The sequence below is a fragment of the Equus caballus genome, chromosome 6 (assembly GCF_041296265.1).
Source record: "Equus caballus isolate H_3958 breed thoroughbred chromosome 6, TB-T2T, whole genome shotgun sequence".
In the NCBI taxonomy this organism is placed as follows: Eukaryota; Metazoa; Chordata; class Mammalia; order Perissodactyla; family Equidae; genus Equus; species Equus caballus.
In genome coordinates this window covers 26,489,603-26,503,061 of record NC_091689.1, presented here as the reverse complement: position 1 = coordinate 26,503,061, position 13,459 = coordinate 26,489,603, and the positions used below count along the sequence as shown (strand labels likewise).

The window sequence follows — 13,459 nt, the reverse complement described above, 5'->3', positions numbered from 1 at the left end:
TGTCAGAGAGGAGCTGGAGGCTGGGTGGGCGTGAGGAGACCACCACACATAGCCACCACCCCTGGGTACCTGGCCTTCCTAGTCTGAATCTTGTTCCTGACACAATAAACACCCTCTTTCCTGCCCCAACTGTGATCGGCGGTCTGTTCTTTTTCTCCGGCCCTGAGCTGAACTTTTCACCTCTTGTTGCTGTCCACATGTCCTGCTGACATCTTTGTCCTTCACAATCTGAGACCCCTGGACACTGTCATCTTGTCACTCATTCCACCAGCCACGACTCGGGGTTGTTGAGGCTGAGCCTAGCCTCCATGGTGCCCTTGGGCCACACTCAGTCCCCTGCCCCAGTGCAAAGCCAGTCTCTGCAGGTCTCAGAGAGCAGGGGACGATCCATTGGACCTGAGGCGGTCCCTGCAGTCCGTGGGGCTGTGTCATCTAACACAGGCGCTTCCTCTCCCTCTGAGAGGCCTTGGCTGGACACTGCTGCCTGGGACAGCCACGAGTGACCAATGCCTGGTTCCCTTTGAGCCCAGGTCAGCATACCCCTCCCACACCTCCGCCCAGGGCCAGCGCTGCAGGGGGCAGGGCGGCAGCAGCTTTATCCTGATGACTGTGTCGGGCTGGCAGGTCTGTGTCCCTGTGCCCCTCCTCTGTCTGTGCCCGAGCACCGCTCCAGATCCCTTCACGAGGGACAGGCAGCGAGACCCTCTGTCCAGACGCCGCCCAGGTGTGCTCATAAACGCCCTCGGCCATGGCCTGCCAGGCCGCCAGGATAGCAGGACACACCCATATCTCCGCCCCAGTGAGGCCTTGGGAAGGCCACCCTGCTCTGGGGTCCACGCCTGAGGCCCTCAGGACCCCCGATGCCAGGACTCCTGCCTTCCCCACTCTGTAGGTGGGGACACTGAGCCCGAAGTATCAAGTGCCTTGGATGCCAGATCACCAGCCCAGCAAAGCCTGTCCCCACCCTCCCCTACTGCCTGATTTGTCCATCTTCCCTCCTCTAGAGCCCCCATCCTGCCCACCCTTCAGGGGGCTGTGAGGGCGTCAGAACCCCAGGGCCCATAGCCTGGTGGGCCCACTCCGCTGGGGTCAGCTGGGTGGACTGTGCCTCGCAGCCCTGCCCTGTCCCTGCGGGGCTGAGGCAGCACATTCAGCACCCAGGAGCTGCCTCTCAGGAGGGGTGGGCGGGGCTCCTGTACACAGCAGACACCTGCAGGGGGGCCTGCAGAGCCGTAACTGGGGTTGGGGCCCGCCCGACGTTCTGCCTATTCCAGGAATGCTGTTTCCTTTCTCTTGGCCTGTTTCCCCAATCAGTCCACTTGGGCCCCAGGAAGATGCTCTGGGGACCCTCATCGCCAGTTTGAACCCAAATAGCTCCCCTGACCTATTTCAGACATGGAGACCAAGTCACTCCCGCCTGAGGACAGTTCGCTGTCCAAATCACCGGCCAGCGGGCTCTGGCCCTCAGCCTCCCTGGCTTTCTCGTTCTTTCTGCCCTCCTCTGGCCCGAAGCGCAGTCCCGGCCCTGGTGTAATTGTCCGCCTTTGTCTGAACTCTTTGGTTAGGACCCTGTCTTGCACCCCTCCGGGGTTGGTCTGCTGAGGTGACAAGACTGGACTTCACCCCTCGACCACATGCTCTTTTCCTGCCCTCCTGTTGTATGCCCTCCGTGGATAGGGGAATGTGGGGCTCCAGAGGTAGGCCATGTGCCAAGGCCACACCGCTCCCGCAGGACTGTGCTCCAACACTGGGGACAAAGCCGAGGGATTTGCCAAAACCCATGGCCCCTCCCCAAGGACAGTAAAGGTAGAGGGCGGGGCAACACCACCCCAGGTGTGGAGGTCCACAGGTGACCTGCCAGGGCCACACTGCGCCTGAGTTTGGAGCCGGGTGGTGCAGAGCAGGCGCTCTCTCCATTAGCAGGTGCGGACAGAAGCCCACCTAACCAGCACCTCCCCCAGCCAGCCTATGTCTGGAGCCCCACAGGGTACTCCCCTTTTCCCCACCCCCCAGCTCTCAAGAGACCACCCTCTCCCCTCCCCCGCCCCCTCCAGGGACCAGAGACCACCCACTGGAGCCACAGGGCCGGGCCAGAGCCGGTACCTGTGCCCAACACGTGCGGCGCTGCGAGCACCCCCTGCAGGCGGGCCCTCTGGGTGCGCAGCGCGGCTCCCGCCTGAGGCTGCGCCCCGGGATCAGCCGCTTTTTTTCCCCTGAGCTGTGCCCAACAGTTGACCCTCTGTCCTAGGGGTGCTTACTGCGGGGCAGGAAATCGGGGAGAGCCCTGGGGCTCCTCCTGCCTCAGTTTCCCTTCTATCAGCGAGGATTGGATGGTGTCTGTGTTGCCCCAGGTCTGCACACCTGCCTCCAGCGTCTCCCCGGACCTCCCTTCATGCCAAGGGACTGACTCTGTGGAGGGAACACAGGGCCCTGCCCTCTGGGGGCCCCTCACCTGCTGCAGGGGCTCCTGCACGCCCTCGGCCTCCTGGCACCTTTGCTCCAGGCCAGCGGCCTGCTCCTTCAGCAGCCTCCCTCTCTGGGCCAGGCCCTGGCTGTGCCTCCTGCTCTCATCCAGGGCGTGGTGCAGCTCGTCCAGCCGCTCCTGGGGGAGGGAGACACAGGCCCTCCTGGAAACACGGGTTGGGAGTGTGCTCCAGGGAAGGGAGTGGCACAGGGCGTCTGCCTAGACCACGCTGCAGGGAGCTGGGGTGCAAAGAAGCAGGAACAGGTCAAGTATCACCCCACTGATTGGGCAGTAAGTGATGTAACCACTGGGGCGGGGGTGGGGCGGGGACAGTTCTGGAAAGCAGGCCTTGCTGGCCCAGCATGGGCAAGGCCTCCTCTTGGAGGGTCTCTGCTGTGGCCAGAGTGGCCTCAGAAGACACATCTGGCGTCCCTCCCCTGCTTCCAGCCCTTGGAATGAAAACCACGGTAGTCCTCCCAAGCACATGGAGCCTGTTGGGCCCAGCCCTTGTGCCCCCCACCCGCCAGCCTTGGCGTCTGCATTCCACCGCGTGCCTCTGACGCTGCTGTGGGCCCTGCTGCACCCGTCCCCGGGGCACTCCTCTTCCTGCCCCACAGGCACCTGGCCACACCGACCCCAAAATGACCCTGGGAACCTTGGAGCCCAGGCATCTGGGATGGCCTATGGCCCCTTCCCCCCCCCCCACTCCCCCTCACATGCTGTCTTCTCAGCCCCTCTGCCTTCAGCCTACAAACGTCCTCATTCGCTTGGGCACCTCCGTCTGTTCCAGGCACGCTCCGCACAAGGTGGCCTAACTGTATGTTGAGTCCCGCCATTTCCACTGCCCCCAGGAATGAAAACTAAGCAGGTGACTTGGCCTCCTCTTCAAACCTACCTGCCGTGCTCACTCTCCAACAAAGGCCACGTGCTCTCCCGTCCCAGGGCCTCCACCCTTGCTGCCCGCCGTCCTCAGCCTCGCAGCCTGGCTCGCTGTCTGTCGGCCTCCTTCCCCTGCTGCGCCGCAGCCCCACTCCTGTCACCCCTCTGGGTCCTCACAAGGAGGATGCCTGCTGTATCCCCTGGCCCCAGAGCCAGCACACAGTGGAGAACTCTCATGAGCGCACAAACGAGCCACACAACTTGCAGTCCCGCCTACAATGCAACGCGGCTTCCTAAGGCTGGGCGAGCCTGCAGCTTTCGAGTCTTCCCAAGTGTGTGGTGGGAGAAATGCCCAGTGCCTTCAGATATGGTGGGCTCTGAACTGTCAGGAGCCGCACGCACTTGCGCTGTGGACGGCTGAGTGGGAGGGGAGGGCAGGGGCCGAGGGGAGACGAGCTGGGGGCCCCAGCCATTGTCCACACTCGTGCCTGTGGTGGCTTGGACTCAAGGGGGCAAGAAGTGGAAGAACGGGACGTGGGATTTAGAGACAGCCTGGGGGGGCCGAGTGGGGTGAGGAGCAGGTGGTGTCCTAGGGACCCCCCAGGCTTGGACGGCTGGATGGTCCCAGCCCCACTTACTAAGATGAGAAGGTGGGCACACGTTTAAGGGTGAAGGTTCAGAGTTCAGTCTTGAGGGGCCACCCAGGAGTCAGTGGATGCGGGGACAGTGTCACAGAACCAGGTGACTCTGGAGGCCCAAGGCAGTGAGGGCCAGGGGAGGGGAGGGCTGCCCTGGTGAAAAGCGGCCAGAAGGGGCCCTGGGCCAGGAGGATGTTAGAGCCATAAGAATCGGAGACCCAGCCCAGGGAGGACCAGAGGGCTGGGAGAAATCGGGAGGGAGAGAGAGGACAATTTCCTGTGTGGGATGCCCCAAGGGATCAGGTAGACACAGACCCAAAAAGGACCCTTTAGATGGGACCAAACGTTGCCGGTGACCTTTGCGCCGAGTGCACCCATGTGTATGTGTGTGTGTTTGGGGGTGGGTGAGTGGGTGTGTGTGTGTGTGTGTAGGGGTCTGAGAGCCAGGGGAAGAGAGAGGAGGGGCAGCCCTTCCAGAAGCCTGGCTGGGGGAGGGGAGACAGGGCCAGGAAGAGGGAGGGAGAGGGAGAGTGGGCACAGAGCCAGGGAGGGAGCACCGAAGGTGTCGCGGCCCCTGAAGACCCACGCAGGGTCCAGCCCTCAAGCCCTCAAGCGCCCCCATCTCAGCTGGCAAACGTGTCATTCACAATGACCAGAGCAGCCGTGTCCCGGGTGTCGTGCCTGGGGTCCTTCACATCCGTCCTCTCACCCAGTTTTCACCAAAGCTGAGCAGATTTTGCTCTGCTCGCACAGGAGGACTGACTCAGAGTGGGGGAGTGGCCGGGCGTCCACCGTCCGAGGCTGCTGAGGGGGAGACGGGCAGGGTGACCCTGTACAGAGTTCTTTTGCCTGACACTTCAGTGCTTTAAAAAAGGAAAGGGAGGAAGGCGATGCTTCAGATGGTATCGAAAACTGTGACGTTTCACCCTTTCTTGCAACTTTGAGAATTACCATTTTCAGTTTGTAACACATTTTCTAGTAGAAAAGCAGAGAAAAGCATACTTGTTTCCTTCAAATATGGCTTAAACATTTCATGGTATTTTAAAGAGGCCCCAGACCACTTATGTGAAGCGTTACGCTCCTCTCGTAATGACTCACATTTTATGGAATTCAAATTAATGGTAATAATTGGATGGTGCGCCCTTATTGAGTATTGCCTTGTGCCCTGCTGAGTTATGTCACTTCTTGTGTCGCTTTGGTTCTAAGCCCCGATGCTGTAGGAGATGTGGGATGGCTGAGCAAGCATCACAAACCCAGGCTCGGTTTGAGGGTTCACGTAGCTGCAGGAAGTGCGAACCCCAGCCCTTCTGACCCAGCTGGAGCGTTAGCTCCTGCTGTTCCACGGTGCGAGGCGGAACAGGGAAGAGCCTGGCTTGGGGCAAGGATGCAGGGCTCAGCGTGTGCCCTTGGACCAGGCCCCTGGCCTCAGTTTCCCTATCTGTGACATAGGTGTGATGCAATCTCACAGGGTTCTTGTTGGGACCAAGAGAAGGTTGGGAGGACAGCTGTGAGGACGCCCCACCCGTATGGGGGCTGCTGTAAAACGAAGGTCTTGCGAATGGAGGGTGGAAAATATCTCAAGCACTAACACCCCGCCTGTTGCTCCGTCAAGAGCAGAGCATGCCACAACCTCCCCCACCCCCAAACCCATCCTCTGGGCCCCTGGAGTTCACATCCTCAGCCTGATGCCTTTTATCCACTAGGTCACAATGGATCGATTCACTCGTCCACTGGCAAGCATCCCCTGGGCCCCCCGTGTGGGCGAGGCCTGGGGCAGCAGTTCCGGGCCCACTGGTCCTGCTCTCTGGGAGCCTCCGGCCAGTCCGAGGACAACTAGACTGGGAAGGCTGAGGCCCTCACTTTACACGGTGGGACTCACGGGCCCACACACGAGGCCGGAGTCTGGTGCCAGTTAGTGGTGGCCGGACACCTCTGGACTCAGCCCTGTCCTGCTTGCCTGTTTGTCTGCCCTTAGGCCAACCCCTCCTGCTTTGACCATTCTAGCGTTATAATCCGTTTTACCATTCTTTCTCAAAATTTCCTTGGAAAATCTCAAACCCCTACTCTTCCCTGTAAACTTTGCAATCAGTGTGTTCAGTTTCCCTCCAAACACACCACAAACAAATAGACAAAACCAAACCAAGACAGAAACAACAGACAACCAGCAAGCGGCGGACAGACTAGCAACATAAACATGGATCCATCCAGAAGCTGATCAAAAGCTCGTAACTGCCCCAGAGCCCCACCCTCTCGCCTAGGACTAGCGGTAGTGAGAAAAAGAAGGAAAAATGTGTAATTATTCTTTTAAATGACCCTTGAATTAAAGAAAAAACAAAAACTGAAACTCCTAGAAAATTGATAAAAAGGAAAATAATTCATATCAAAAACCCATGGGACAGTGCGACACTATTCGCCCAACTGAGAAAATGTGATAATATCGAATGCTCTTACCATTGAAAGAGAAGCCCAGACAGAAATACATGATTTGTTCAATTTAAGAAATCAGAAAACTTACAACAAAAAAAGAGGCTATATTAATAGAGACAAAAGGCGAAATGCAGAAACTAGACAAAAATGAGAGAAGAGAGAAACGTTGATTCTTTGAAAAGACCAATAAAACAGATGTATTTTTGGCAAGTTAGATAAAGAGAATCAAATAAAAATCTCCAACATCAAGGACAGAAACAGATACAGCTACATTTATAAATAAGATACAGCTACAGGTATAACTCCACGTGTAAATAAAATGTTGAACAAATACATGCCCATCCCCAGCAATGCGTTTAAAAATATAAGGCAATGACTTCCAAATGACGAAACGGACCCACGAAGAGATGGAAACTAGAACAGACCAGCTACAGAAAGACAGTGGGGAGGAAATTAAAACGTCTTATTTAAGAGGACAGGAGGCACAGCATGTGTGCGGGCAAGTAACTTTTCCAGAAAGCTTTAACTCTTGGGCTATTTAGATTATTCCAGGTGATAGGAAAGGATGGAAAGCTCACCAGTTCATTTTACGAAGATAAAATAATCTTAACACACAAAAAAATCTGATAAATATGGCACCCTAAAAGAATACAGATGTGGCCATTCTTGACAAAACATTAGGAATCGACTCCAACCACAGCGTGGGCCCTGACGACCCGGGCGCAGCTGGAGCTGCCCTGCTCCGCCAGCCCAGGAGGCCGAATGGCTCCCTGACGTTGCTTCTAGAACCTGGACTGAAGCTCAGTTTGGGCCCTGGCGGAGAGTTCTCAGGAAAAGAGGGGAGGGCGTGCGACAGGGCTGGCCCTGGGGGACGCGAGGAGCTGGTGGGGTTGGATGTGGCAAGTTTGGGTGCTAGGAGGAGGCTGAGAGCCCCTCTGAGCCATGCAAGCTGTGACCTGGCTCTGATCCGAGGACGATGTGGGGCAGCCTCTCCCAGTGGGCATGTGTGGGTGATGCTGGGCGGGTGCCAGGCCCTCCGCCCGCGCCTCCCGCTGGCTCTGAGGCCCCCCGGGTGCTGCGCTCCGCGCGTGTCCTAACACCATGGGCTCGGTTCTGCATCGTTGACCTACTGAATCCCCAGGGTAGCCCTGGAAACGGGGAGGGATTTGCTCTCAAACAAGAATCTTACTGTTTGCATAGCACAGCCTACCATTTAATTAGAAAAATATGTTTTTAATTAACTTTCTCTTGACAAACACATTGGCTTATGTGAAACGGGGGAAAAAAACCAGTCCGTGAGTGAAAGACGTTGTGTAAAATGCAGCCCTTGCTCTAGCCAACGCGGGCGGCCTGGCAGCCCGACCTGGACACGGTGAGGGCAGCGGGCAGTGTGGCCACATGTCCTGAGCACCCTGGCCATCTGGAAACTTCTGCCTGGCTTTGCTGTTAGTCAAAAGTGCCTGTGACCTCCGGAGATTTAGGCGTGTCTGAATCCTCCTCCCAGGCACTCACCGAAATGGCCAACAGGTTACAAAAATAGGGAAAACTTTCCTCAGAGACCAGGACTTTGAGGGTTCCTGCAAGATGGAGGGCAGACGGAACCACTTGCCCCCAAATAGGAGAAATGGTAATTGCCAGAATTCCTAGAAAGATCTGAGATAACACTGATAGATTTTAGCACATGCACTTCACTGAAAAATGGAGTAAATTCTGATCAAGCGAAAAAATTAACACATGTAGAGAAGATCTGAACAACGTCCAGAAAAGCCTGTGGCACCCACATGTGGAGACCCCAAGTGGAAACCTCCCAGTGCCCCAGGGACCCTGTTCCGAAGGCCAGGGCTGGAGGGGGCTCAGGGATGTGGACAGGAAGGAGGGTCATGGCGGGTGGGGGATAGGAAGGCCCCCAATCTCTTGGTAGGCAATGCCAGGGAGGCAGAGGCGGGGGACTCCACCTCAGCTGTGCCCCTGAGAACAGGGCCCTCATCCTCCCCATTCCTGGAACAGAAAACTTCTGGGGAGGGCTCAGTACTGGCTCCGATGCCAGCTTCCCCACGGCTTCCCACGGCACCCCCTTGGCTCCCTCATCGGTCCCCACGGCTCCCCACGGCTCCCCCTTGGAACCTTTCTCTCTGCCTTTCATTTGGGTGCGAAACATCTAAACAGGGACCATGAAGTCCCCAATGGGCTCCCCTCTACTCCCAACTTTGAACAAGACCAGATCCCCTCCTTCAAGACGTGCAGAGGCAAAACTCACGACCTAAGTAGCAATCAACTGTGGTTTGAGAGACAAAGGCAATCCAAAGAGTCAGATCTCAGGGTCTCAAACTAAAAAGGGAATAGAGGTATTACAAGAAATGGGACTGTGTGTCAGAAAACGTTACCTCATATCCTCAAGAAGGTGAGGCCAGGGCAGGAGCCCGAGAGCAAACCATTGAGATAGAAATATCAGCACCTGCACAGCCGGCTGGCATGGAGGCAGGGAGCGGACTAGACACAGCAGACGGGCAGATCACCACGCAGGGTGAAGACCCGAAATTCTCCCAGGACTATGGGGGAGCTGGTGATGAGCAGGTGAAATTCAACATCAGCCAGGATGGGGCTGGAGAGCAGCCGGGGTGTGTGCATTTCAGGACAAAAGAATGGGGAAGAGGTGGGAGGGGAAGAGGTGTTCTTTAAGTGCAAAGAACTTGTATAAACTGCAGATAGATTTGATTCTGCACACGGAGAGGGCTCACATTTTGCACGGGCAAAAACAACAGAGGGAACAACTCAAATCAATGTTTCGGTAACATTTTGAATTTCACAGATAAATGGGCCTTCTGGCTTCCACTCTGGAAGAAGCAATTCAAATAACCTACAATCTCCCCATGTTTCTTGCAGGCATCTGAGACAGAGGTCCGAAATCTCCTGAAATTGCAGGTCCCTCCCAGAGAGATGGGATGTGAGCCTGACACACTCGCGTCATCTGCGTGCATGGAGAATTCTGCTGACACGTTCAACAAACTGCTGAGACCACGTGTGGCAGGCAGAGTGCTGAGACGGCCCGTGACCTCTGGCCCCTGATGTTAGCCTGTGCTTATGTTAGACTCTGTGGCAGAGGGATTTGCAGATATAATTAAGCCTCCTAAGCAGTTGGCTCCGAGTTAACCCGAGAGGAGGTTATGCCGTGGGTCTGATTGAATCCCAGGAGCCCCACAGGCTGGTGGCAGAGGAGCAGCCGTGAGGTCTGAGCGTCCCCAGTACTCGCATGAGAGTCCTGCTGCTGCTGCAGTGTTATGAGAGCCTATGAAGAGGCCCAAGCCAGGATCTGGGAGGTGACTCTAGAAGCCACTCTGTCCTCAGCCAACAGGCAGGAAACGGGACCTGGGTCCCACAACTGCAGAGAACTGAGTCCTGACAATGCCCTGAATGAGGCTGCAAGGGGATGCTTCCCAGGTCTTTGGGTGAGGATGTGGCCCAGCCCACCTGAGAATGTGAGACTCTGCGGAGTGAACCCACCCAGGCTGCATGGGACTCCTGGGAGCTCGTCAGTCTCTGGTAATTTGCTGTGTAGTGACTGAAAACTAATACACCAAGTGGGGGCTGCTGCTGTGAGTGTAAAGCCCTTGGGATCTGCAGCCTCCTCACGGAGGAAGATGGGGGCGGGCAGGTCTGGAGGACGCCGAGATCCTAGAGCAGAGCTCTCTAGAGTCCCCAGGGCACAGGGGCAGAAGCCCTGCAGCTGGGGTAAGGGGGGGACAAGGGATGCAAGAAGGGGGCCTGTCCCAGGCATCAGAGGTCCCTGAGCACAGCCTGATGTGACACATTTGACTTCCCACTTAACATCGAAAATCAGAAGGAAACGCTCCAAGCCTGTCATAACACTTCCGCTATGTCTAAGAGGTCACCAGGATGGGGGAAAAGGGATGGCGCCAGGATGCAGACACCACAGGGCAGGGGGGAGCGAGGAACCCCACAAGGAAGGACAGCACGGAAGTCATGAGGAAGCAGGAAAAGCAGCCAGAATCCTATCAGTGACCAAAGAAAAACAGCACATAAATGATCACAAAACTGCTAAGTGGGATAAATTCCCCTGGAAAAGGTAAAGACTCTACGGTGGGATGGAGACCAAAGCCAAGCTGATGAAACCATGGCTGAAAACATGAGAAGCAAAAGTGCAGAGGCCAAGGCCAGGGGAGGTGGGGGTGGTGGAGGATTCAAGACAACAGCCTTTAACAGGGCCCAAGGCCCCAGACCAGGACAAGCTGGACAGAGCGGCTGAGACACTTCCAATTCTGAAGAGCATGTCATAGAAAGCCAGAAACTAAAGCCCCTCAGAAATAAAAGCAGGCATTGCCAAAAAATTTGTAGTGGGGAAATTCCACACATCACTCTTAGTTTTGACAAATTCAGGAGGTAGGGCTGGCGTGCGATATTGAATGACGTATTCATAAGGGCGGACTTAATAGGTGTTTTTTAAAACGTGTACCCTGTAAACAGAAAACGTTATTTCCAAACGCACATAGAACACACACGTGTGAACATACATGTGACATGGGATGCAGCCCCACCCACCTCCCCTGGTTTCTCAGAGCCCCAGATCCCCTGGCATCTTGTGAGTGCCACCACCATCCCCAGCCAGGCACCTGGGCCTGCGACTGACCCGTCCAGTCTCTCCCCACACCAGCTTTGAAACAGAAATGCCCTCTTGGCTCACACACCTTTTCCAGGCTGAGCACTTCGGCTCTTTCTCTGCAGCCCCGCCTCCGCTCTCGGCCCCCTCCTCTGCAGAAGGCCCCTCCTCAGAGGCTCAGGGTCTGCTGGAGACCCGGCAACACTGCTGCCTGGCCTCTGAGGGCCACCAGGCTCCAGGCCGAGCTTGCATGGGGCAAGCGCAGCCCAGGCTTGGCGTCCACACTGCCCTGAGGTCAGGCCTGCCTGGCCGGCTGCTCTTGGGGTCCTGTGGGCCTTTCCCAGCCCTCTGCTCCCATGGGCCTGCAAGGCCATCCCTTCCGGTCGCTCATCTGGGCTTTCCTCCTCACAAGGCACCTGGAGAGGGGTGACCTGCAGCTCGTGGCACTTGTGGAACTGAGAGCCCCCACCTTCCCCTGTGTCCTGTTCAGTCCCTGCTCTGCTGTCTCCATCAGCCTCATCTTTCCAGCAGGGGACCCAGGCCCCTGATTCCCCGACACCTGGGGTGGCCTCCTGGGGGGGCCAGTGTTCCTCCTGCCGGGCACACTGCTCCCCAAGCCTCCCAGGTCCTCAAGGAGCTTCAGCTTTGGCCTCTGGGCCTGGGGGTGGGGCACAGGGCTCCCTGTGAGCCGACCCCTGTCCATCCAGGCCTGGCCCCTACCCGTGGGCCCAGATTTCTTACCTGAAAACTGTGGCCCCCAAGGTCACCTTCACGACACAAAGTCCACGCTTGGGGACAGTTACCCAAGTTCATACTGTGCAACCTCCTTCCAAGTCCGGGCGACACAGAATAAAGAATGGCCCTGCGGCAGCATAAATGTGACCCCACAGAGAGCTCCAAGGTGAGGCCAGTGTCACCCTATGCCTGCCAGTGTGGCCACAGAAAGAAGGACAGACGGGAGGCCAGAGGTTGGCCCCAGCTCTGCGCCTCGCAGGCTCTGCCACCCAGGCCGAGTTGCTCCCTGTCCAGGACTCGGTTTCCCCAACCTGTAAGATAAGGGCTAGGACCACTTCAGAGACAGTTCTGTGAGGGACGGCCCTGATGAGCTCTGTGGGACCCAATGTCCCTCGAGGCTGCCTGTTCCAGAGGTACCTGAAGCCTAGCCTGGCCCCAAAGCCCTCTCGGCCTCCTCCCTCCCGCCTCCCTGCCCTGGGATGTGGGGGGGCCGTGTCCCGCTCCCCCCAAACACCCCCCCCCCCGTGCCCACCTGGAGCCGCCGCCGCTCCCAGCCAGCTGCCCGCTTGCTCGCCAGGTGCTCTGTCTGCAGCCTCTGGAGCGCCTCCTCCTGCAGGGCCTGCGCGGCCCGGGCGCGGCTCGTCTCGCCCTCCGCCTGGCGCCAGCCTGCGGGGCACGTGGGGCAGCTCACTGGCTCCCAAGCTCTGCGCCCCCTCCCATTTCACGGACCGGGAAACTGAGGCTCGGTGAGTTTAAGTGACCGGCACCCACTCTGACAATCCCCTGCTCCTCCCTCCTCGAAGCTCCAGGTCCCTGGGGCGAGTCTGGGGTCCCAGCTCCCTCTGCCTGGACTCCAGACCCCTGCCTCTGCCCATCCTTCTCTCCCACCTCCTTTCCTTCCACAGACATTCCTCCCTGGAACTCTGCGACAGGCCCTGTACTTGCCTCCTGGGCTGACCCGCTAATGGGGGAAGGGGACAGAAATGAGATGCGGATGACCAGCAGGGCAAGGAGCTTCTCTGAGGAAGTGACATGAGGCTTAGCCCTGACGGGGGGGAAGGGCTTCGGGACTGTCTGAGGAAGAGGGGTCCAGGCAGTGGGCACAGCCAGTGCAAAGGCCCTGGGGTGGGAACAGCAGGAGGCCCTAGTGGCAGGAGGGGCTGCGGGCTGGATCAGGTGGGGCCTTGTGAGGTCTCTGGCCTTTATTTCTTATGATGGGGAGGCCACTGCTGAGACCACCCACTGGCCACCAAGTGCAGGATGTGCCTCGGGGAGGGAGCTGTTTGGTGTTGTCCCTGTGGCCCTGGCCTGAGCACCTCCCAGGACTGAGCCCTCATGGTGGCCAGGAGTGGGGCGATCTGGGGGACCCCGTCACAGCCAGTCCCCAGGGCAGGGTGGGGAAGGGCGGTCACCTTCCTCCGCTTCAGCCAGCGCCTTCTGCAGCTGCCGCATGCGGCTCTGGGCTCGGGCGCGCTCGCTCTCCGCCTCACTCAGCCGGCTGCTCAGGCTGGCCACCTGGAGGCGCCAGTTGTCCTGGGCGGAGGGGCCAAGCTCAGAGGGCAGCCCGGGGGTGAGCGGAGGGCCGAGGAGTTAGGGGGTGGAGGGGCAGCTTGTGGATACGCAGGACAGGGCAGTGGGGCGGGTGGGCTGTGGGCTGCAGGGAAGGCCGGGCCATGTGGGGCAGCTGAGTTGACCGACAAG

General features: G+C 57.9%; 2 protein-coding genes across 2 annotated transcripts in view; one reads left to right on the top strand and one right to left on the bottom strand.

Annotated features, from left to right (window-relative positions):
• Positions 1-10,754, top strand: part of MTERF4 (mitochondrial transcription termination factor 4) — a 108,660-nt gene extending 97,906 nt beyond the window's left edge. The window contains exon 4 of the mRNA XM_070270754.1: positions 9,292-10,754. Coding sequence (XP_070126855.1) covers positions 9,292-9,474 — 183 coding nt within the window. The 3' untranslated portion in view covers positions 9,475-10,754. The remainder of the gene's footprint in view (positions 1-9,291) is intronic.
• CROCC2 (ciliary rootlet coiled-coil, rootletin family member 2) overlaps positions 1-13,459 on the bottom strand; it is a 76,002-nt gene that overhangs the window by 6,029 nt on the left and 56,514 nt on the right. Inside the window, exons 27-29 of the mRNA XM_023642774.2 lie at positions 13,171-13,291; positions 12,291-12,424; positions 2,453-2,602 (exon numbers count right to left, since the gene is read on the bottom strand). Of these exons, the coding sequence (XP_023498542.2) occupies positions 2,453-2,602; positions 12,291-12,424; positions 13,171-13,291 (405 nt within the window). The remainder of the gene's footprint in view (positions 1-2,452; positions 2,603-12,290; positions 12,425-13,170; positions 13,292-13,459) is intronic.